This window comes from Prinia subflava, chromosome 4, assembly GCF_021018805.1.
Source record: "Prinia subflava isolate CZ2003 ecotype Zambia chromosome 4, Cam_Psub_1.2, whole genome shotgun sequence".
In the NCBI taxonomy this organism is placed as follows: Eukaryota; Metazoa; Chordata; class Aves; order Passeriformes; family Cisticolidae; genus Prinia; species Prinia subflava.
In genome coordinates, this window is record NC_086250.1 from 71,354,723 (window position 1) to 71,380,023 (window position 25,301).

Genomic DNA, 25,301 nt, shown 5'->3' on the forward strand with positions numbered 1-25,301 from the left:
TCAGCTTTCAAAGGTGTCATCAATTGTTAATTATTCAGTGTGGCCTTCATGAGCACTGCAGAGCACGTTCACAGCAAAGCTGCAGACTGCTCACCATTTCCTCACTGGTGGGAGGCAGTGGAAAATGCAAAGAGGGTCTTGTGGATCAGTGATAGGCTGGAGAGTGACAACGAGGGAAAGAGGACTGGAAATTTGCTGCATTTTCTAGGATTTTAACTTCAGTCCTCGGTTCCCTAACCCTTTCTTTCCTCCAGCATCTCCTTCCCACAGGTTTTCCACGGAGAAGCACCATCAGAGCTGGGTCTAAACTGCCCCCCATGGAGCTTGTCAAGAGCTTGGTTCCCATTCCATTCCTCCTGGAAGAGCAAGATGTGACTCAGACACAGCTTGTGCACCTGGGTTTCCTTTTAGAGGTCCCACAGTAGCAGAAAGAGGGGAAAAGATGAAAGGATGGGTGGGAAATCCTCTCCAAAACCAGGATTTTAGGAGCAGGCTCAGAAGAAATGTCGAGTAGCCCACAGCATCTGAACTGAGACACAATATTTTCATCTAAAGCCAGAATAAAGGTAAACTTCCTTCAGCACCCAAATTGAGAAGTGAATGGAATATTTTTGTCATTGAAGGACTGGGGCAATAATCACAGCAAGAAAATGAATAACTGTAAAAAAGTATATTTCATTTAGATCATCATAAATTTCATTTCAGCTTTGTTTCCCTCTTGGCTTATTGTACTTTCTAATGCAATTTGCAGGTTTTGATCACAGATGAGTTTAAAACAAATGAGCAGCTATTTGAATTTAAAAGTTCTGGTTAGAAAGGTGGAGAAGAACCATTCTGGCATCTCTAAACTGAGCCACCTCTTTCTTAAAACACTGAAATTAAATACTCTGTTGAGTCCAAACCATCATCTCTTTGAATTCTTGCGAGACAGGGAAAGGCTGAGCCAATTGGCCAACTTTGACCAAGTTTTCCTTGAAACCTCTCAAAAAAAAGCAATTTTCCAGAAGATTTGCTATGAGTCAGGAGGTGACATTTATCTCCCAGGTGATGCCTTTCCTTGGTTTTCAAACATCTTCTTTCCCTTCAAGCTGCCACGCACTGCTGCAGGACGCCAAGGCACGTTTGAGATTCCAGCATCTCTGCCCTCCTGGCAGAAAAAATCCGAGGAAGCCAAAAAACCACAGCTCCCACTGTGAAAGCACCAGACACGGGAGAGGGAATATGATGGGCAGGCTGGAGAGCGTCTGTATTTTGGGTTTTTTTTCCTGTCTAGCACAAAGGCATCGAGGTATTCAGCAGAGAAAACCCTGGTGGCTCCGTGCGCGTGCCCTGGCAGCCGGGAAGGCGGCAAGCGGAGGGAAAAGCTGTCACAGATGGACACGGATGATCAAAAGCAGACAGTAATTCCAAGGGTAGCAAAGGTGACACGTTGGAGTGTAATGTCCTGGAAAGAGCCCTTCTGGCTGCCTGGTAGGGGCTTTCTCTCAAGGTGTTTCTCTGCCCCCGCCCACCGCAACACCTGAGTGACATCGGGAAATGCAGAGAACAGAGAAATCTCTGTAGCTCGAGGGGGGAATCCAAGACATTTGCATTCATTACAAGTTCCCTTTAGCACAAAAAAATGCTCAGGCATGTGAGTAATTTCAGAAGAGGCCCATTCTCTTGCAGGAGTCGAGAGCTTTTGATGGGAACAAAGGGACCCTCTCATCTCAAACCTGCACAGATCTGAGCAGATCAAGGCCAGACAATGCTTGCATGTCCCCAGCAAGGGGCCTTGGAGGAATAATCAGGTCTCTTGGACAAGGAACATCATCAGAAGGGAGGAAAAAAGCACAGATTGAGCGTACAACATGTGTTTGCACTTGAACTGAAGCTGAAGCTTGCAGGTGTCTCTCGTTTCATCATGGAGCATCCACAACAGTTGCCTACCAACACTGAGCCCCAGTCACATCCTACAGCTCCCCAGCAGCCTGAGCTGGATCTGTCCTGATCCCAGTGCTCCTGGTGTGGATGGGATGAATAAACACTTGGGGGAATCCAAGAGGGAGGAGAGAGAAACCCACTGGAGACCATCACACTCATGCTGCTGAAGGTGCCAGGGTTGTAATGAGTAGTGGCAACCCCAAATTTCTTCTAGAGGACACTGGTGGTTCCCACCAGAGGGGTGTTGGTAGCAGGAGCATCACACCCCTCACAAAAAGAAAGATACTAGGGAAATTTTCCCCTTTTTTATCTCTCTTTTTTTCTTTCCTGTACGGCACTTTTAACTATTAATGAGAATTTTCTCTATTAATTTTGGGCCGCGGCTGCGTGGAACTGTAACTGGACTAATAATCCGGACTATTATTAGGTTGTTAAAACTTTAATTAGACCGACTATTTTTGCTGGGAACAAGATGTTGAAAGGAAATGGAACGAACAATTCGGTGCACCCGGAACGGCAGCTAAGAGCTCGGAGGCTCAACGTGGTGAAGAACAATGGGCAGAGGGAGCAAAGAGGACCAAGGCCAAGGAGTTCAGGGCCGAGGAGAACTTTTTTTTCAGGGACTCACCATGAAGTAGTAGAGCTGAGAAGACCTGGCCATGAACTCTGGCTTGCACTCGGACACGCAGATTTCCACGAATCCGGCATGCTGGCTGGGCTTGGCCTCCCCCATCTCACACACGATCCTGAGGGGAAAACACCAACCAGGAGCAGAGTTTGAGGGATGGTTTGGTGATGCTGGTAAAATGGAACTGGAGCGAAGAGCCCACAGTGCTGAGGGATGGACTGTAGATTAACCCACCCTCTTCTGTCCCATCTAAAATCCAAATTATTAAATTATTCTTTAGAAAGTGGTGGCTTCTGCCTGGGAAAAGTGCTGAGGTGATTTAAATCCACTTAAATACACACAGAAATGTTGGGCTAAGGTCTGGCTCCATCCCTCTCAGCTCCAGCCTGGCATGATGGAGGCAGCTCTAAAGTTTAGTGATCATTCCTGCATTTAACAAAAGTCTTTTCAGGATTGCTGCCTTCCAAACTGGAATTGAACACCTTGGGGTGACTGCTTGGTGAAAACCATGATAACTTCAGGGCATGTGCTGTGAGGATCACCTAAATATGCAATACAAACACAGTAATAACTGGATTATTAAATAAATGGAGCTGTACGTGAGGAATTCCCAGGCTGGGATGGATTCCTCGGGAAGCCCTACAGGTAGGAATGTCATTAGGTGTGCTGTGGCTTTTGCTCTGCCACACACCCCACTTACTGCTCTGCTGGGATGTACCCTTCCACCAGAGGCTTGCACTCCACGCCGGCCACTTTGACGTGGGACGCGATATCCCGGAATTCCAGCCCCAGGTTCTCCCCACGGATGGTCACCTTGGTCCCTCCCTCACGGGGGCCCGTCACGGGGTTGATCTGGGGAAACAAGCCAGGAGAAAGGAGAACAGTCAGACCAGGCACCAGAATCCTCTCAGGTGAAAGCACAGACAACTTTTGGATGCTTATAATTCTAAATGCTGAACAGGTGAGGGAACAAAACTACTTCAGATACTCAGAGTATGCAAAATTCTGCCCCAGACCTCATTTACTCTCTTGTGACTGCTTGCAAAACATCCAGAGGTGAGTAGAAGATTTTTTCCTAGGCAGAAGCAGGGACTAGTGGAGCTGCAGGTGAGCTCTGCACTTTGTAGATGTGAGCCTTGGAAAGGCAGGAGAGGGACATGGAAGAGAGAAATGGGAGAAAGAACAAGACAAGGACAAAAGGGGTTGAGCCAGTCCCTTAAAATCCTAAATTCCCAGCCCAAAGCACATGGAGGTTTTGTTCTCTTCTGGAGGCAGGCAATGGTCATGCATCAGAAATTCAGCTGGAAATGTCCACCTGGAATACAACAGGCCAAGCCACAGCAGGAACAGGGTGTGAGGTGTGGAGGACGTGGAGGGTGATGGAGACAGCAGCAGCTGCTCTGTGCCAACACCTCCTCCTGAAAGAGCTCCAGTTTGGAGCTGGGGCCATTGGAAGGGCGGGCAGGGAGCATGGACAGATCATCTGTGGAGCCTCTGAGTCTCAGCATGAGATGAGCAACCACCCCAACCCACCTGGGGGCTGCTGGAAGGGTGTTTGCATCCCAGCCTGGCCCTGCACCACACCCTTGCAGGGTCTTGCTCCATCACCCTCGTCCAGAGCCAGGTGGGAATCAGCACTGGAACTGTCTCCTGAGCGCTGGAACAACACTGGAATTGTGGGGCTGGCCCTTAATTATCTCCACTCTGCCCTGGAATCACGGGGCTGGCCCTTAAGGTTTTCCAGGAAAGAAAAAGGAAAGGGAAGGAAGAAACGGAAGGGAAAGGGAAAGAAGAAAAGGAAAGAAGAAAGGGAAAGAAGAAAGGGAAAGAAGAAAGGGAAAGAAGAAAGGGAAAGAAGAAAGGGAAAGGGAAAGGGAAAGGGAAAGGGAAAGGGAAAGGGAAAGGGAAAGGGAAAGGGAAAGGGAAAGGGAAAGGGAAAGAGAAAGAAGAAAGGGACAGCTGTCTAAAGCACAAGGTTTCAAAAAACTCTTGCTGTGACTCAAAAAGCATCAACAGGAAAGTTCCTAGAGCAAAGCCAACACAGCACCACTGAATCCTTCCCTGGGCAAGACTTATTTTGTAAAGGTTTGCTTCAAAACCTGCTTCTTTCCTTAAAACCCACTCATTTCCTTAAATCAGGAGGGCCTGAGATTCTCCCAGAATCACATGGACAATTTTTTAACCCTATTTCATAGCTCTGACATAGATTCAACCACGAGGAAGGTGTTACCAGGTTGTTTTCACAGCAGGAGAGGAGAAGCCTGTTCTGTCACAGGTGAAAAACGTGGCACGAGACCTGTCAGTTTTGGAGAGGAAAACCCAGGCAGGGAAACAAAAGCTGCCAGAAAGCCTCAGCTTCCTCTGGAAGCTCCAGAGCTGCATCCCAATTTCCAGTCTCTGCTCGTATCCACTGCTGTTTGTCACTCCTAAAGGAGGTTTTTGTGGCTCAGCGAGTCTCTAAGTCCTTTAATTTCCCTGAGTGGCTCTGTAAACGTCAGAGCTGGAACAGAAATGGGGAGATCGGTGCTGGAGGGGGTGTGAGTGCCCCTACAAGTGCAAGTACACGTGTTGTTCCTCCTCTTCCCTGCAGAGATCCAGCCCTGGCTCCTCTCCAGGCTCTGGATGCTCCCACCCCACAGCTCCAGACCTACCATTAGCTGCAATATATATCCAGTCACTTGAGATTACTTCCATGCTAATGGCTCAGAAAAAAGGGCTTCCAAGAGCTACTTAGGATTGCAGCAGGCAGCTGGAATATTTCATGAGTGAGTGTTGCAATGATCTGTTCGAGCTCGGAGAGTTGTTGGAGGAAATGCCAGCAGAATTTGAAGCACGGCCCCTGTGGAGCTGTAGGGTGGAGAATGAGGGCTTTGCTCTTCAAAAAGAGGCTGGAGATGAAGGATTAGGGTTAAAAGTGTGGCAGGGAAATGTGGGTAGACCTTTAGAACCTCTGCACGCCCAGGTCCTTGTGTTTTGGATTTCTGCTTTAGCTGATCATCCATCAGCTACCCCATCCCAAATCCTATTGTTGTTTCACAAGCTCTGAGAATCTGAAAATATTTTTTAAATGTTTCCCTCAGATCCTAGTGATTTATAAGGCCTCAAAGTTGAATTTTCAGGTGTAGCTGTGTTTTCTGCCTGTCTGGGTTTGGTTTCACAGCTTCAGGTAATTCAGGTGGGGTCAGAACTACCAGTATCAGATAAATCCAAGTAAAGTAGAGATCTTCACCTTGGAAACACCAGAATAGGCCATAAACATCACAATAAACTGAACTCCAGCTGTTCAACTGAGAGAGAGCTTTGAAAGCTGGTGAATGACAGGGAAAGGGGTTATTTTCAATAACATCTGAGAAAAAACAGATTCCAGCCAGCCTCTGCTCTCCCAAAATGTTCAAGCACAGATAGTGGTTTAGAGCTCTTGCATAACAGCCACAGTTTTTGAATCTGAATCAAATACAAATCAGAAAAAGCCTTTCTTGCTTTCTAGGAAAATAACCCTCCTAATTATTCCTGTTAAACCACCACTGTGGAGGCTGGCTTTTCCTCTTTTGCATTTCCCCATATTTTCCCTGTTTTGTTTTCCTCCTGGCTTCTCCCATTTGTAAATCAGGCCTTGGCCACATGGAAAGGGTCTCATGTTGAATAAAGCTTGGTGACTGAGGAGGCAGGAGGCAGCTGGAAGGGATGGAGCCCTCATTTTCAGGGCTCAGGTCTGTCCTGCTGCCTGACCCTGAAAACGTGTCTGGCATTACGGCAAAGGCATCCTAAGACAGCAGACAAAAATCCCTTTAGATTTCAGGCCTGACTCGCCTCCCCTGCCTTCTCTCCCTTCTTCTGCTCCTTGTCTTTATGGTTTTCCTATTCTCTTATTTCCTTTTTGAACCTTTCCTCCAGCTTTTCCTTTGGCCCAGTCAACACAATCAGTAGAACAAAGTTATTCTGCAGGTCCTTCCCCCAGCCCTGCCCTCATTCTCCTTATCCTACCAGGACAGTTCCCAACTTTTCCTACTCCAGGCTTGCTCCTGCCTCCTCCTTGAGCCTTCCAAGGACACACCTGACAACTGAACAGGGCTTTATTTGCTGTGTGAAGAATTTTTTCACCTCACAACATCACCCAGGAGCAGGACAAACAAAAGGGCTTAATTTGCTGGAGACAGTGGAGTTTTGTTGTTGTTGTTTTTTCTGGACATGGCTTTGTCCATAAAACATAAATTACACCTTCCCTGTTGCTTGACCTCCTGTCAGCAAAGCTCCAACCTCTCTGGGATCACTCAACACCTCCTTCTCAGCCAGGCTGGCGGCTGCTCCAAGAGACATCTGGGCTCCTTTCATTTACCCTCACACCGACCACTGGAGATATCCCAGAGCATCCTGTCTCACCTTCAGCTGTCCCTCTAGAAGGCCAAGGTCTCCTAAGGGCATGATGCCACCTCTGCCAGCCCTTTTTGGGCAGGTCAGGGGCTCTGGGGTTCCTCAGGTTGCACCAGCACTCTGTGTTTGGGGATTATGGTGGAAGTCCTGACACCCTTGGGTGTTAACCCAAGGTCACCCCTGGGTTGTAGACACATGAAATTGTGTTCCTGACTTTGAAGCCACCGTGATGGGTGGAGGGAAGTGATGCCTTAAGTTTTATCTTTCATCATTTATCTTTTATCTGTGCTGCCCAGGGGTGCAGCTCTGAGCTCACAGTCAGGGTCACTCAGCTCTTCACAGAGCAGGGACACAAAACAAATCCTTTTCCAGATGGAGACCAAGGACAACTTTCAGGCCCAAAAGCACAAACAAGGGTGGCTGAAGGGAGGAACAAGAAGGATGAGATCTCACAACCTGAAGCTGTAATTGGACAATTAAATCCCAATATGCAAATGGACCAAAACTTATAAAAATGTGAGACCTCGTGACCGTTTGTCCAAATTGTGACCATTTTGGGCCCACCTTGGGTATAACCCTGGGCAGGCTCTTCTCCTGCCCAAGGTGTACCCTAAAGGAATTTTAATAAATATCTACTTTATTCTCTAGCTCTGTCCAGTCTCTGTCCCAGGCCAGCCTTCCCAAGGCATCCGTGCCCTCACAACATCCCCAGCGTTTCTGAGGCTTTCCCTGACCCAGCAGAACTCAGCCCTGACCTTCCCATCCCCAACCCAACCCCAAATCCAGAGAGCAAACCAAGCAAAGGGAATCCCCCCGGCTCCTTGACTTACATCCGTGATCTTGGGGTTGGTGCACTTGCCCTTGGTGCTGGACAGCTCCAGCCACTGGCTGTCCTGGGCTGGGCAGTGCTGCTTCAGCGTGCACTGGTTCTGCCCCTGGCACCAGCCGCACTCGAAGTCGGGGTCGGCTTTGAGGCAGAGTCCGCAGCTGTCGCGCATGGCCCCGCACTTGTACAGGTGAACTGCAGGGACGGCAAAAAACACAGGGACTCAGAGGTGCAAACAGCACGGGAGAGTGTGGGGTGGCAGCAGGAGCAAGAGGGGAGAGCGTGGGGTGGCAGCAGGAGCAAGAGAGGACAGCGTGGGGTGGCAGCAGGAGCAAGAGGGGAGAGCATGGGGTGGCAGCAGGAGCAAGAAGGGAGAGCGTGGGGTGGCAGCAGGAGCAAGAGGGGAGAGCGTGGGGTGGCAGCAGGAGCAAGAGGGGAGAGCGTGGGGTGGCAGCAGGAGCAAGAGGGGAGAGCGTGGAGTGGCAGCAGGAGCAAGAGGGGAGAGCGTGGGGTGGCAGCAGGAGCAAGAGGGGAGAGCGTGGAGTGGCAGCAGGAGCAAGAGGGGAGAGCGTGGAGTGGCAGCAGGAGCAAGAGGGGAGAGTGTGGGGTGGCAGCAGGAGCAAGAGGGTAAGGTGCTCTGGGCTGCTCGTGCCAGAGGCAGGATGGAAACTCTCCAGGGGGGGAGTAATGGGGAGGGGAAGCATGGACATCCTTCATTTGTTCGTTCATTCTTCATCAAAGGGGTTTTTTGGAAGCTGAGAGCAGAGGGGAGGGTGCTGCTCTCAGTGTGGTGAGGTACTACAGGCAGGAGGTTGGAGGGAATGATGCTTGGGCAGTGATTTGGCCTCAGTCCCTTCCTTTTTCACAGACCAAATGTCATAAAGTGTCACCAACACCAGCCTCAGGCTCAGCACTAAAAGAATTTTCTCGACCTGGCCAACCCACAGCTTAAACTTGGGCGTGAAACTCCCCACGATTTTGTGTTAAGGTGATGTCACTCAGGTTTCCCACTTGACAGAAATCCCAAAATATAATAATGGTTCATTGTTATAAATATCAATATCAATATCAATATCAATATCAATATCAATATCAATATCAATAATATGATTATATGATTATGTGATTATAAATATATTAATATAAATATGTTAATATAAATATAGTAACTATAAAACAACTAAACTATAACTATAACTATAACTAACTATAACTATAACTATAACTATAACTATAACTATAACTATAACTATAACTATAACTATATAAATATAAATATAAATATAAATATAAATATAAATATAAATATAAATATAAATAATATAAATACACAGTGGCTCATTTTGAGGCTGGCTCCAGGGATTCACAACCAGCCTTTACCCCTTCTTCTGCTCCAGAAATTCAGTCTGCTTCCCACTTTGAAGCAGAGTTGATTCCACTCTGATACAGACAGCAGTGATTAATGCTCAGCTCCATTTTGGTCTGTTAAGTGATTAGAAGCACTCTGAGCTTTTTCCAATAAAGCCTAAAAATATTGAAGTCCTCCTACGAAATGAGATCATGTTATTTATCCTTATTTTACAGATGTAGAAACTGAGGCCTGGCTTGCACAGGGGACTAATACGAGAATTCTCCCCCTGAAAGATGAGGGTGACAGAATCAAGGCTCTCAGACTTTTTTGTTTCCTTCATTTGTCGGGATGTTGCAAGATTTTCCCTCTGTGCTTCTGTTTTGTTGCATCCATAGGTGACTAAAGTGGTTCTTATCTTTATACACAATCCCAGAGCTCGAAAGCTTTGGAAATATTTGTGCTGAGAAGCTCTGTCTCTCCATACCTTCCCCCTAGAAGTCAGCAGGTATTGGCCAGTGCAAGAAAAACTCAGAAACTCTTTATTTCTCCAGGCCGGGTGCAGGAAAAGTACCCAAAAGTACCCCAAAAAGCCTGCAAAACATCTGACAAGCACAAGGTTTTCCAGACCTTGTGGGATACACCTCTTTCCTTAGTTTTCTGTTGGATTTCCTCAAATTTGCTGAGTTGTTCTGCTTGAGATGTTACCAGTGAGTATCACAACCTGGAGCTGTAATTGGACAATTAAACCTCAAAATGAAAATGGACCAAAACTCATTAAAGGGTGAGACCTCGTGACTGTTTGTCCATTTTGTGACCATTTTGGGTTCACCTTAGGTGCAGCCCTGGCCAGGCTCTTGTCCTGCCCAAGGTGTATCCTAAAGGCCTTTCAATAAATCCCTACTTTATTCTCCAGCTCTGTCAGTCTCTGTTCCAGGCCAACCTTCCCAAGGCACCATCCTCAGCCCAAGGGTGTGTGTGGAAGGGTGTGACAGCACTATGGGAGCACCTGATGGGGACAGGAGGAGTGGGAGAAGCTGTGGGAAGTGTCCACAACAAGGCAAAGACAGGGAGGGAGGGAGGGAGAAATTTCTGAGAGGTGATGATGTGAGGAGAATCTGCAGGGGTGAGCTGCAAATGCAGGGCAGACAAGGGGAAGGGAAGGTTCCAGGGTGGAAAGACAAGAAGGAAGAAGATGTGGAGGAATCATCCATCTCCAGGAACAGCCAGCCTGCCTCAGGGTCGTGGCTGGATGTGCAGCCCCCTCTGTGAGGGGCACATCAAACCTGTGCCATCGGTGGTGGTTAAACACGGGTGGTTTTCAGACCCTTTTTTATCGTTATCATTTCATTTAGCTCAGAATTCTCCCGCTGGAGGGCTGCAGCCTTTCTGCTCCCCCTCTGCCTTCCCCTGCTCATTACCAAATTGCCTCTGAGCAGAGAGGCCGCTCTCCTGGCACGGTAACTTGAAGAGCATCACTGCAGGAGAAATAAAGAGGGGGAGAAAAAGCTGGAGAGGGAGGGGCGTGAAAAGCAGACACGAGGATGTGGGGAGAGGCAGGAGGCAGGGACGATGAAGGGAGAGGGAGAGCAACACAAGTGGGAGGGAGAGTCGCATTTCTCAGGTGGAATGAGGGAGTTGGAGGGCTGGGGGGGAGGCACACAAAGCACTCAAAAATTGGTAATTTGCAGAGTGCAGAGAACAAGTGCAAAGCAGCCAGCACGGGGAGACGGTGGCGGCTTTGTTAAATGCAGGGAGCGAGGGCCCGTTGCTAAGGTTACTGCTTCCAAGGACAAGTTGAAATAACTCTTTACCTTTGTTCTGTGCCGGGTTGTCAATGTTGAAATTCCCGTTCCACACGACTGTCAGCTCCACTGGCAGGCTGTTAATCTCCATCCCTTCGTACGAGTACTAGAATTGGGAGAGGGAAAACAAACCAAACGACAAAAAAAAAAAAAGCAAAATAAAAATCCAAATCCAGACTTTGGAGAGTGCCTGGAGGTGGGGAGGGGATGGGATGAGGCAAGAGGTGGTGCTGAACGTGGAGAACAAGAGGAATGGAGCTGTCACCTCCCTGATCAGCAGCACCTGCCAGAATGCCATGGGATGCTCCCAAAGCTGTGGATATCCAACCTTGCCCCTCACAAAAGCCCATTTACCCATTTAGATGAACATTCACAGAATCCCAGAATGGGGGTGGAAAGGACCTTAAAGCCCATCCAGTTCCACCTCCTGCCATGGGCAGGGACACCTTCCATTGTCCCAGGGTGCTCCAAGCCCCATCCAACCTGGCCTTGGACATTCCAGGGATCCAGGAACAGCCACAGCTTCTCTGGACAACCAGAATTCCTTCCTAATATCTGATCTGAACCTTTCTTCAACTTCAAGCCACTCCCTCTTGTCCCATCACTCAGGAAAACATTCCATGATGTGTGTTTGCATGTGATGGGCCTTAACTTTTAAATGAAATCCATTTTTGGGGTGCTGATCACAGCTTTGAAAAGTGTTTTTGCAAGTTGGGTGCAACTTTAAGGTGTAAATTACACATTCTGGGTCTTCCATCCAGCTGTGTCTCTGCTGTGTATTCCATAGGTGCTGAGTGTGTAGGTGAGGTTATTTACACTAGGGATGTCTTGAAGAACTCCTGGAAGCTGAGTGAGGCCTCAAAAATCAGGGAAATCTCTTGAAAAGGGGGAAAATGGAGCCAGTGTGTAATTATAGACCTGTCAGCCTAACTTGGCTTCCCAGAAAGAAAGTACATCAAATTATTAAACAATCAATTTATAAGCACCTGCGAGATGATAAGGTGATAAAAATCAGCCAGCACAGATTTGTCAAGAACAAATTGTGTCAACCCAATCTAATTTCCTTTTTGACAGGCTTAATGACTTTGTGGATAAAGGGGAGGCAGCAGATGTGATTTATCCTGATTTCAGGAGAGTGTTTGCTACTATCCTACAGCAGATCCCCATAAACAAATCAGGGAAATATGACCTAAGAAAGGCCACCATAAGGTTTATGCAAAAACTATTAAACAAAAAGAATCAGATAATTCCATGTCAAGCTGAGGGGATGTTTCAAAAGGAATATTGTCCTGAGTCTGGCATTACTCAGTATTTTCACTACTGACTTGGATGATTTCATGACACTGTTCTGGAGGGGGTATAAGAACCTCCAACAGCAAGGTTAAGATTTCAAAAGAAACTTGACAAATTGTAGAACTGGGCCAAAATCAACCAAATGAAATTCAACGCTGGCAAAAGGGGACTATTTTTCAGTAGGAGGAATTGATGCAAGCAACTCTGAAATTGGAGTGGCTGGGCAGTGCTGCAGGAGAGAGTCTGGGGACTGCTGGAGATCATGAACAGACTGTAAATCAACAATGCCATATCGCTGCCAAAACCCAAACAATTCTCATTTGGGGATGGAGCAGATAGAGTTTGTTACATGTGCAAACCCCAGGAGGCAATCACTTTTCCCTGCTCGGAACCAGAAAGGCTTCAGCTGGAGCAAGGAGTATCCAGTTCCAGCAGATATGGCTTAAAAAACTGAAAAAAAGCTTCTGAGAGAGTTGGACAGATTTAAACAAACGCTTGTCAGGGGCAGTCAAGGGACACAGAGGTGACCCGAAGGAAGGAAATGGAAGCTGCACTTTGGAGGTTCTCTCCACGTGGTGCTGAGTGCTTTTTTCACCTAGATTTTGATTTATCTCAAGCCAGTTCACCCAGGGCTCACCCCTCTGCCCGTCAGGTCCCACTGCCCACCTCCATCAGCAGCTTCCACCCAACACCTCACCAAAAGGCAAAAAGCCTCACAGCGGGAGAGGAGAGGGTGGATTAAAGGACAGAAGGGAACAAGAAAGAAGGGAGAAACATTTTGTGTTTGCTGCTATTGCTGGCCACAGTGCACATAAGGATTTACCCTCCTAAGAGCAGGGATCTCCCACTGCTCTGGGATCTACAGCGGGACAAACTCCTACTTGGAAAGGAAAATGTTTTCCCCACCACAAGGTTAAATATAACTCAGCAAGCTGGTCTGGCTGGGCCAAAAAAAGTCACTAAAGAGTCCTCCATCCCTTAAAGTCCCATTGTGATTATCCACAGAGGTGCCAAAGCTCTGAGCTGTACAGGTGGGTTTCCCTGTATCCATTAATTGCTGTATAATTGCAGAGCAAATGGTAACTGGTGATTTCTGTCCATTAGAGCAGAGAGGGAGCTGCTTGCACAGTAATTCCCCTTTGCACAGACCAAACACAATTAGCCATTAATCTGCAAAACGCTGTGATTATGATCCCGTTGTAGGGAATTCATGGGTGTTTGTGGTTTCCATGGATGTGAAGAGCAGCCCAGGTGAGGCAGGTCCTCAGCAGTTGACCCGCCAGTCTCATTCAGGATTTGCATTTTTGTGACACTTTTGGGTGTCACTGCCAGCAAGATTCAAGATGATGCAGAGCTGTCTGGACTCACACCACTGGCGAGGATGGGGACACAGGAGTGGGAGGGAGAATTCCTGAAGAGTGGTGAATAATTAAACTCCTGCCACTCAGGAGCACCTGCTTTGCACAGCACTAGGAAAACACTGATTGGAATGGAAAATGGGATATATAGGGAATAACTGGTCATCCTAAAGTCAGAAAATGAGTCTTAGGAAGGGCCTCACCAAAGTCTTGTGGGTGTTTTGGCATTTAGCTGGAAGCAGAGCCTAGGCAGGGCTGCCAAGGGGCAGGCAGAAGGAATCTCCTGGAGCCTTTCTTCCCATGGAAGATCCCAGCACCAGGAGCTCAGCTGAGATTTTAGATCTTACCTGTCTGCAGCACCAGGGGCAAACACTCATTAGACTTTTTAACCCAGCAGGCTTGATCCAGACCTGGAAAGGGATAAATCCCCCGAGGATGAAGCCAGCTGGGATGAGGGTGCTCACACTGCCCATGGCTGGCCCCCGATGCTGTGTGGGCTGCACGGCAGCAAAACAGGGAAATTTGCAAAGGAATAGTGAGGAAATCCTCCTCAGACCACAGGAGCTGCTCACTCATTGTGACCCCTCTTCAAAGCCCACTGAACTCAACAGGAGCCTTTGAAAAGGACTCGCTCAGGCGTGACAATAAGATGGAAATGTGTTTGAGGGGAGAAAAAAGGGCTGGAGCGTTGATCTCCAGGAGAGCAGAGCTTCCTGGACACTCCTGAAGAGCTTTCACATCACCAGGGCTGGTCTCTCCACCTTTTCTTGCACATCTGCCTCCAACACGGGCAAAACATCCCAGAAGATGTAAATCTGACCCCTAAGTCTGACCAGCCTGGATTCTAATCACAATAATCTCATCAAAGCAGCAAATTGTGGGCAATTTGGGGACTCGACTGAGAAGGAAAGGCTGTGCTGCCTGGAACACAGACTGGCTCTCCTCAGGACATGCCAAAAAGCTGCTAGAAGGAGCTGTTGTAATTCACAGGAACAATGTTTGGAACTCACAAATACTCTCTCTTTTTTTTTGCCTTTTAAACTCTGCAGTAGTATCAGATACTCCTGCAGTTTGTGCAAATCCATGTCCATGCCTGAGCACTTGCAGCATCCTGCCCTTTGGTAATTTGGCTTGAGCACACCTAGGATGATAAATCCAGAGTGGTTTCATGGTATTTCCCCCTTTGTACTTCAAACATTCCCAATAGTGGGGAAACTTCTGCAGAATTTTAGCATAATTTCAATGTTGGTGTGTTTTCTCTGACACCACTTTTGTGATTAGAGCTCAAACCCAGAAACTGATTCCTGTACCTGGCTCTGCCATCAACCCCTTGCACAGTCCTGTGGAAATCATTTAATCTCTCTTTGCCTCAATTTTCCAGCCATAAAAGGGCAGAAAACTTCTTGCTTACTGTCATTCTGTTTCCTTGGACCCTTTGCTTCCCAGAGCTGGGACTGAATTTTTATAACTGGGTATCACCCAGGCCAACAGAGTCCATGTGATTCTTGGGGTTTCTCTTTCATTTAAATGTAGATAAATAATAATTAGAGAAGTGGATGCACAAGGGTGACATTCCTGGTGGGAGGTTTGGAACTAAATGATCTTTAAGATCCCTCCCAACCCAAACCATTCCCTGATTCTACAACTCACAGCCCTGGGTTTGTCTTTTGGCCACCCACAACTGTGTTTTCCCACGATTTCTGTGAATAGATAATTTTTTTTTCTCAGCTCTGCTTTTTATTGGATTTTTTTTATCATTCCCTTCACTGTGAGCCACACCGCGGAGTCAAATGCCACAGAGATCTCTTGCTAAAGTGCAATGATGTGACAAATAGAACAGACTTGCTCTCCTGTCCCCAGGCCACACAGCGCTCCCAGCTGCACCCCCCCAGGTCTCACAGCACACAGGGCTGTGAAGGATTTCAGACAAAACCACCAGCAGGGATTTTGCTGATGGAACCAGCCTGTGGCAAGGCCAGGGGTGGGCAGGAACCTGAGCAGGGATGTGGGACCAGCCACTGGAGCAGGTAATGGCACTGATCATTGCATGCTCAGGTGGGTCAGCCCTCCCCTCCTCCCAAAAGCTGATCATTTTGGGCTGATTGCAAGTGCTGGGGCTCCCACTGCTTCCCACTGGGAAGATTGCACTCTGCCCTGATACATCCAGCAATTTCAGCCCTTCCTGCTGACATTTTTACCTACTTATTTATATGTCTCCTTAGCTCCCCTGCTTTTCATCCCCTCCCATGGCTCCATGTCCAGGCTGGGGGCAGAGCTGTCACAAGTGCAATAAGGAATGGCAGGAAGGGTCCCTCTGAGTGATAATTGCGTGCCTTGGGTGGTGTGACAGAGGACAAAGCCCAGAGCTGAGAGTCTCAAACCACTTGACAAGAACAGTAATTGTCCCGAATGGTGCTGCCTGCCGGGGCTTATTGCTGTTATCAAAGGAAATATCTCTGGGAAGGGCAGGGGGAGAGAGGCAGATCTGGCTCCTGGCTGGGCTGAGCACCCAGGGGCCATCAGAGCTGGAGGTGACATTACTGACAGACACACTGGTCACTCCTGGGTGTCCTTAGAGCATCTTTAACTCAAGTTGGAGCTACTTAGAAAAGGTGCTTAAGCTGCTTCTGATCCCTGGTGTAAATCTTGAGCGAGCAGGAAGTGCAGAGCAAAAGTTAAGGCTCTTTTCCTGATTCTATCCTGTGAGAAAGCAGGCAAAATCCTCAGTTTTGCAGAGGTTTTTTCTTCAAGAGGAAAATTCGAGCTCCTGGGTGCCTCGTGTGAGATGGGAGGGGGCAGATCCTGAGGCTCCTGTTGGAGGCAGGACGGATTTCCTGGTCTAGCATGCAGCACCATCAGGGAGATCTGCTGGCAGGACAGCATCCCTTCAGGGCCACACCACCACAGCACCTCCTCCCACCCTCCCCTGGACCTTCTCCAAGCCTGCAATGCAGGTGCTACATTCAGTGCCTCCTCCAGCAACTCTGCTGAGTAAAAAAGCTCTGTCAGAGGGGGCTGGGTCGATCTGCAAACAGGCTCAGACAGCTCTTTCCAAAGCCAGGTGACCCCTGGAGCAGAGGCTCATTGTGTTGCGGTGGCTCCTGCCTGAATGCTAATTCTGGCAGGGAAGGAAATAATCATGATGGAGACAGATCTCCAGCACTCCTTTCCTATTGTCTGTGTCCTCTGCCACCTGCTCAAGCAGCCAGGGCTTCTCTGCTGCCTTTTTGTACCTCTCTGAATGTTGCTTTCTTTTGTCTGGCTCTCCCCTTCCACATCTCTTTCTCTCAGTGTCTGGCAAATTCCAAGCAACAATGAAATAACATTTCTCAGGGAAAAGAAAAAAGAAAAAAAAAGAAGAAGAAGAAGAAAGACCTCAAATCAGAGAGTCAAAGCTCCTTCAAAAGGAAGGGGAGGAAAAGGGGTGGAAAGGAAAGACAAGAGAAGGAAAGAGGAGGAAAGGAAAGACAAATGAAGCAAGGAGAAGGAAAAAGGAGAAAAGCGAGGCAGAGGGAAAGGGGAGGGCAGAGAGAGAGAAGAGGCAGAATTGATTTTATTCCCAAATGAGCCTCTCTCCCTGGAGGAGAAAGAGACCCACCTGAGGCACCACCAAACACAGCACAAGCATCCTGCAGACAACACTCAGCAGAAAAGTCATGGAGTGCCTTGGCACGAGCCTGAGGCTCAGCCCGGCCACCCTCTGCAGCTCTGGCAGAGCCTGGAGTGCTCTGGCTTAGGAAAACAGGCATTAAAGTCAAAATGATGCTGTCACAGCACTCAGGCAATCCTATGAGCAAATCCACCTGGGGACTCATCAAACCCCACTTCTCCAGTCCCAGGCACTGGCAACTTCTTGGAGCACACAGGTAGTGTGGGAATAATCCCCATTACCTGTCCAAACCAGTCTTTTATTGGGCTCTGCAAAGTGGGATGCTGGGGCTGGCTGAAGTTACTTTCCTGCACAGCCCAACGATGCTTAAAACCATCCTGAGATAATTCCTGCTTAATGCCTATGTGTGCCAGAGAATTTGTGACTCTAAAGGGTCATTAAAGGTCTGTCTTGCCTGCCAAGACTCTTTGGGCAGATATAATCTCTGCCCACCAGCATACAATTCCCCCTTAACTTCCACCATTTTAAAATAAAACTTTAAAGAAAATGTGCACACCTCCTTAACTTCCCAGCCCATCCATTCTTAACCTGAGACCTGAATGCTCACAGGTCATTAACCAGTAATGAAAACCAGGGAGAGATGGGAGGAAGGGAGACAAAAAACAACCAAATAAAAGAGCATCGGTTGGGAAATTGCTTGTTTGCAACAGATGTAAAATGTGTGAACTGCCTGTAATCTTCAGCCCTGCTTAATGCAGCAGAATATGTTGTGACAAGCACTGCCCAGCGTGGAGTGGCAGAGCTGCAGTGAAGTGGCTAAAGCCTGTAATTAGCTCTTTGACTAATAAATCATTTCACAGTAGCAGCAATGAAAATGACTCAATGCAAATCCTGGGGACGTGAATCTCGTGGAGAAACCTCTGGAGAAGCAGAGACATCCACTGCACATGGGGACAGCTCCTGGCTGCTGGCAGATGACTGGGCTTGTCCCCAGAAGTCACTTTGCTGTGGTGACAGCACTGTCATGACTCACACAGGTTCCTTGCAAGGAGAGTCACAGGTCCTGTACTTCAGGTGGGGAAGTGGAGGTGGGCAGAGATAGAAAGACTCCTCAAAGGGCATCTGAGGGCTGGAGGAAGGTTTGACTTGGCCTAAGGCCAGGTTGGGTGGGATTTGGAGCATCCTCAACCAGTGCAAGGTGTCCCTGCCCACGCAGGCTGGAACTGGATGATCTTCAAGGTCCCTTTCAACCCAACCCTTCCTGGGATTCTGTGTTCTCCCTCTTTTTCTGACCCATCACATGCTGGCACATGTCAGATTGTTTATATGGGGTTTTATCATCAAACTCCCCCAAAATAACCTTCACTCTCACGTTGACAGGAGCACCTGTCCCACTGGGACCCCTTTGTGTGGTGCTGTGGGGGTGTGAGCAGGTTCAGCTGGTGTTATTGCCTGTGGGTCACGGCTGAGGAGCTCCAGCCCAGCCTGAGGATTCATCCAGGGGCAGAAGCAACAACTGAGCCGTGGCACCAGCCAGTCCAAGGAGAAAAAACAGCAGTTTCAAGCTACCAGCCAACCTTTTCCTGACTCTGTTTGGAACCACACAATCGTGAAAGCTGGAAAAGACCTCCAAGATCAAGTCCAACCTTTGACTGACCCCCCCCCATGCCCACTGAACCATATTGTGAAGTGCCAAGTCTACACCTCCTTTGAACATTTCCAGGGATGGTGACTCCACCTCTGCCTTCATCCTATTTCAATGTTTAACAACTCTTCCAGTGAAGAAATTGTTCTTAACATCCAACCTGAACCTCCCCTGGCACAGCTCGAGGCCATTTTCTCTTGTCCCATCGCTGGTTGCCTGTGAGAAAAGCCAGACCCCAACCCCACCACAACCTCCAGGTGGTTCTAGAGAGCAATAAAGTCTCCCTTCAGCCTTCTTTACCCCAGACTAAACAACTCCCGTGCTCTCAGTTGGGTTAGAAGGGCTGTGGCAGGACCCCAGAGCCCTTGGGGACAGTGCTGCTCACCGAGGTGTTCTGGCACTGCACGCTGGAGCTGTTGAACCTCAGGGCTGGCACCCTCTGCTCGCTGCCCTGGATGTTCAGGATGCACTCGTAGCCCCTCTGGCCCGACTGGGGCTGGGGCAGGTTCTTGGCCTTCAGCGTGATGGGTTTGATCACCTCCACGGGCACCAGGATCTTCTCGGCCTGCAGCAGCTGGGGACAGTCCTGGGGAGAGAGCAGAACAACTCACAGAGTCAGCACACGGGTTTCCCAGCCTCAGGAATTCTGTGGTGCCTCCCAGCCCTCTCGGTTTGCCTCGTTACAAAGCCTTTGCAGCTCCCTGGGCCTTGGTTTGTTACAGAGCTGTTCAGGGAGCATTCCTGGGAAGGCTCAGATAAACAGGCGAGGAAGGATTGCTTCCACAGACTGTCCTTTCCTATCTCCCAGGCTTATTTCAGCCCCCAGGACCCAGGGAAGCCATCTCTGGTGCTTTTTAATACCTGCTCCGTTTGTTCAGGTAATGGAAAAGCAATCATGTTCCCTCCACAGACTTAACCCAGCCACAATGCCATGATAAAAGTGAATAAAGCTAAAATCTGCACAGTTCCTCACTTCCCAGCAGCCAACAAACCATTGTACAAAAGGCACAGCTCCAGCAAGATCTGTTGGAACCTACAGAGTCAGGGCTGTTAAAAAGAGAGTTTATTTTGGCTCAGAAGAGGGCAAAATATTCATTACAGAGATCTAGATCCAGCTGCCAAGAAACAACTGTCACAAAAATCATGGAGGCCCCTTGGAAAAGCCTTCTACTGGCTCACAAAAGGAGGAATTCCAAGTGGGTGTTGCTAATGTGCTGCCTCTGCATGGGTCCCTCACACAGGTGAGCTCTGGGCACCCAAAGCTGCCTCACAGGCTGCATTAAAGGTGTCATTAATTAGCACAGCTTAATTAGAGTGGCCATGCTCTGCTTCTTCGTAGCACAGTCAGACAACTGCAAGGTGTCCCTTTCATGGATTCTGGGGTGATATCAGCTCCTCAGGGAATTACTGCAGCCTTTGTCTGTCCTGCCCAAAGTTAAAGCCTGGTCCAGCTGGTGCCAGCAGAGACAGGGAACTGCAGGTGTGGGCAAGAGGAAAACGACTGATCTGGGGACAGGAAAGCAGGAAAAGGGACTGAAGGGTTCAAAAGTGGAATTTATGGCTCACTGAGAGCCTGGGATCTTGTTAGAGCAGATGGTGGGAGCATCTTAGTGAAACAAATAGCTTAGGGAGAAAAAGAAATGGATTAGACGTGTGACATCTGTAGTTACACCAACCAGGGACAGAATTACGAGAGCCAACACTCACCACAGGGAGGATGTGAGCTCATCCCTGGCCAGGAGCAGGGAGAAAATCCACCCAATGCACCCCTGCAGTGAAGTCCAGAACCTTCCCTGGACCCAAAATGGATCCGAGGGTCTGTCCTAAGGGGGAGCCAGGCTGAGGACTCTGAGAGATGATTTTTGATCTGCACTTACAGGGTGATGATCATGGTGGGAGTGACTGAGAGTTACTGAAGGGGTTCAACTGGCCTTGCCCAGGCTGGCAGCCAGGACAGCCAAGCACAGCCGTGGGGCTGGGTGGAGCTGAACCTCCTTGGACCCAGGGGCTCTTTGCCTGAGATAACCTGGCACGAGGCCTGGCTGATGTGTGCTGCCAAGGCTTAACAGGCCATCCCATTGAGCTGGCTGCAAGGTGGAAGGGCTGGAGGTGGGACACCCACGGGGCACTGCAATGCAGGGATGAACTTTACCACTGTCCCTCTCTGCACACTCGGGGGTGGAGGACTGAGGAGCTGCACCCTGTCCCAGCACTCCCTGGCCTTGCTGCTGCTGTGCTCTGTGATAAAACATCTCCAAGGAACTCTTAATGCTCAAACACAACGGGCAAAGTGTCACAGAAGCATTTTTTTCTTGATAAAAGAGCAAGGCTTAACCATCTGGAAAGTCTTCCCAAGCTTGGGTTCAATGGTTCTACCACACCGTGGCACACCAGCATTAAGGCACCCTGCAGCTACTCAGCATAACAAAGTGAGGTATAATCTATAATTCTGATTCTGATTTAAGTCAAACAAAAGGGCAGAAGAAGGAGGTGATCTAGGCTATACTGAAGAGTTTTCAGTACTGATCACACCAGCAGATGCCACACGCAAACACCACTATGGCTTCAACACCCCTGACCCTTCCCCATCCCCTGGCTAACACATCCTGGAGCCTCTCTCTCAGCTCCTTCTTTTCTCCTGGCACAAGAAAAGACATTGGCAGCATCCCCTCCATGGTTTTTTGGGTTTTTTTTTTCTCCCCAGGAGCTGAGAGCGAGGCGCAGGGGCAGAGGGAGCCCGTGGGGCAGCAGGGTGGGAGGCCCTATCTGCCGCCGAGCAGCCGCTTCCAGGAGCGGGCATTTCTCTTGATGTCTGCCACAGAGAAAAGCCTCTGGTGGGGGCAGCAGGATGCAGGCTGGAGATAGTCCCCCCTGTCACCTGCAGGCCAATCCCAGCTCTTCAGCCCGGCCTTTCTTGTGTGGCTTTATCCCGTCCCCCTCCACCGCTGGTGCTGTAACCTTCCCGATAACACTTGTTTCGAGTTCATTAACAAGCCGTGATTGAGGCAGCCCCAAAACAGGGTTCGTTTGCATATAAAAAGCTTTGCAATGCTGTGAGGAAGTTCATTATAGATAATTGAAGAGGCAAGCGCCATAAAGAGGAAATCCTCCCAATGTGGCTTTATCTGATTGACCTAATGTTCTTTCTAATTGAAACGGGGAGGGGAAAAGGCAATTTCATTGGGTGATGTACTGCATAAAACCTCGGAGCTTGGACCAGGCTCTGGGTTCAGATTCAAACACAGAACTCATTTTGCAGCCTGTTTCAAGCTTCGGGTGCTTGGCCAGGTTTGCATTTTTGAGGGGAAAACATCGAGCTGACCAGAGCAGATCCAAGAAGAAGGCTCTGTAAAAAAAAATTATTTTGGACATTTTACAGTGGAGGCACTTTCTCTTCACCCTTCTCCTTTGCTATGGACACCACCTAGGCTGGAAAAACACAGTTTTCACAGGATCTAGGGGAAATAAAATTGTAGACTGCCAACAACTGCACCAAAGACAGGCACAATCCCATCCCTTTTTGCCTTTGGTATATAATAAATGACATTTTTTGCCTGACTCTAAGGGGAGCTGGTTCACAATCCAGAGAATCATTGTTGATTCATTTTGTGTGTGTAGCTTCATCCTAGTTCTTGAATGCTTTCAAATGAGTCAGTCCATTTAAAATAATATCCTCCACCCTTGCCAATTACTGGTATCAGCGGCGATGCACACCTCACATCACCAAAATTTTGCCAATTACCGAGTCAGAGAGCTTTTGCAGGGAAAACACTGCACGAAATGGGCTGTACTCATTGGGTCGATGGTAGTTTAATTTTCTTTATTTATAACTCCTCACAGAGCGCCTGAAAATGTGTTTTGTTGTAGCTTGCAGGAATAATAAAGTCTCAGAAATATGAGGACCTTTTCTCTCACATGTGTGTTATGGCCTTCATCAGAACTGAGCCCGAGCTGGTCTCCAGTGAGAGACATGATGAGGATGCTGCTAAAGAGAACGAGGAGGCCTCTCTGAGGCCGTGTGGTCCTGGCCCTGAACTAATTAGTTTGGTTTCTTTATGGTGCTTCATACGTCCAGAGTTACGATTTCGTGGAGGTTTCACTCTGCTGTTTCCCAGTGCAAGCTGGAGACTGATCAAACACCTCCAGTTCCTCTCCTAGGAAAAGGCATGTCGGGATGTTTCACAGCCTTGTGATGCTGCACAGGTTTTCTTCCAACCTTATTTTGCACAGTTTCACTCCCTGTTGCTGTTTTTGGTCAGGATTATGATCCAAAGGGTCGTCAAAGTGTTTTCCAGTTTCCAGTAGAAAAGGAGATTTATCTACCTTGGATGGCAGGCATTCCACATGGGGACAGGGAACACATCCATGAAGGTTTAATGCAATGAACCCCTCATCTATCAACAGCCCCCACCTTGGACTGGTTCACTCATCTCCCCTTGTCCCCCATTCAAGGGAGGGAACTTTCCAACCTCTCCTTCATCCTCCTCCCTCGTGATCCCTGGTAGCACTGGCTGGATCTCCACTTTCTATGGAAGGAAATTAAAGCTCACCTAATGCTGAGGGCACTGGGGGCACCACTGGGCAGATAAACTCAACCCTTGGCAATGGATTTTCACCCTTGCCTTCCCAGAAGAGTAGGAGTCACCTCCATTCAGGAACAGACCTACACTAATTCCTTTGTTGCTCCTTCATTACTTCATTCCAGCACTAATTCCTTCATTATTGAAAGCATCCAGTTCCTCTTTTCTTCTGCCATTACAATCCATTTCTTTATCCTCAGCTTTACAGAGATTTTTTTAAGAGTTTCCTTTCAATATCCCTCATCCAGCAACCATCTTTGCACCTTTATCCAAGGCATCTTGCCTGAAAAAAAAAATGACCATACACTGAATCTAAGCGGTGACCAAGATTGACTCACTCAGGACCTTTGGGACCCCACGAGAAATGAAACTCAGAATGTTATTTACTCAGATATTACGTAAATAAATACATCTTTTGTTCATCTGCTCTGCCAAGCTGCAATGTTCTGTTTTCTCTGTGCTCCCTCTGGCTTTGTCACCCGCCCACTCGGCTGTAATCGAGTCAAGAGGGTAAGAGTTGAGAGGCAGGGATTGGGTTTTTATAAAGATATCTAGACCACAGCATCTGGATGCTCTGTAAATTAAACTAGATTGAAAAAAACATCAAAACGAAAACAGACCAAAGAAAGAGAAAGAAAAGGAAGGCAAGGAATGAGAAAAAGGAAAGGAAAAACAGGCAAAAAAACCCCTAACCTTCCATTGACTTTGGAGAAATCAGATTTCACCTGGATAAAATGCAGGGAAAAAGCAAGTTTACAAATGAGAGGCAGAAGGGGCTGCCTGGAATTTGTTTCCTGAAGTTGTCTCTCACACCTCTGCACGGTCACAAGGGGTCACCACCCTGTGCTGCTGCAAACCCAGGGCTCCAGGGCTGCCAAGCTGGTTCCTTTTAAATTCCTGCACAGCTTCCCAGATCCTGGATAGTCTGGAGAAAGAAGCAGCAAGGAGCTCTCCACCCCAGTGCAGGAGGAGAAGGGGTGAATTACAGTCCAGGCTGTGTTTACATTATTATACCACTAATTCTTAGCGCCGTAAAAATTATATTTAAAATTTACACAAACAGCGCTGGGGAATGTTATTATGTTATAAAGTGGAATCAGGTCAATGCCTTGTAGGCAGGAATCCAAGCTCCATAAATTTCTGGATATACTTCCCCCAAATTTACATCAGCACCAGCAGCAATCAAACCAGCTCTGAAAAAAGCTCACCCGGTCAAAGAATTTTTTAATGCACCATATATTTTATCTGCACTTCCTAAGTTTACAGTGTTGTTAGTTTGATTGATGGTGTGCTTATTTATTGGCACAGCAAAAGTAATAATACATGAGGAAAATGCTCCGAACTTTAAAGGCAGCTGATGAGGAGAAAGCAACAGGATTGATGGGAAGTGTAAACATCTGCAGAGACAACAAAGCCATAATTGAATCCTTGCATCTCTGTCACTTCTGGTGGCTCCTTTCTAGTTAAGAGCCTTCCATGCACTCAGGAGAAAATTCCAGCTCTCTTTTGTCAGGCATTGCAAGGGCAAAAAGTGGTTGGCCTGGGGGCTGGTGGCCAGGCTAGGGAGAGACTTGGTTCTGTTTTAGCTCTGTGCACTCCGGCAGCTGCACTTTGCAGTGGTGGCTGGCACAAATCAGGGCACAGACACCACAGCTGGAGGGAGACCAGCAGATCTGGGCTGGAAGGGACATTAAAGAGCATCTTGTTCCACCTCCTGCCATGGGCAGGGACACCTTCCATGAGACCAGGTTGCTTCAACTTGGCCTTGAACGCTTCCAGGGATGGGACATCCAAAGTTTCTCTGGGAGACTTCTTCCAGAGGCTCCTCACTGATGGACAGGAGATCATCAGCTCAGCTGCCCTGGGTCCTGGGCCTCAGTGAAGGCTGGGGAGTGATGCTGATCACCAGAGAGT

General features: G+C 48.3%; 1 protein-coding gene across 1 annotated transcript in view; it reads right to left on the reverse strand.

Moving 5' to 3' along the window:
- Nucleotides 1-25,301, reverse strand: part of PLXNA4 (plexin A4) — a 445,535-nt gene that overhangs the window by 71,394 nt on the left and 348,840 nt on the right. Inside the window, exons 10-14 of the mRNA XM_063397126.1 lie at nucleotides 19,193-19,393; nucleotides 10,911-11,007; nucleotides 7,753-7,943; nucleotides 3,252-3,403; nucleotides 2,552-2,669 (exon numbers count right to left, since the gene is read on the reverse strand). Coding sequence (XP_063253196.1) covers nucleotides 2,552-2,669; nucleotides 3,252-3,403; nucleotides 7,753-7,943; nucleotides 10,911-11,007; nucleotides 19,193-19,393 — 759 coding nt within the window. The remainder of the gene's footprint in view (nucleotides 1-2,551; nucleotides 2,670-3,251; nucleotides 3,404-7,752; nucleotides 7,944-10,910; nucleotides 11,008-19,192; nucleotides 19,394-25,301) is intronic.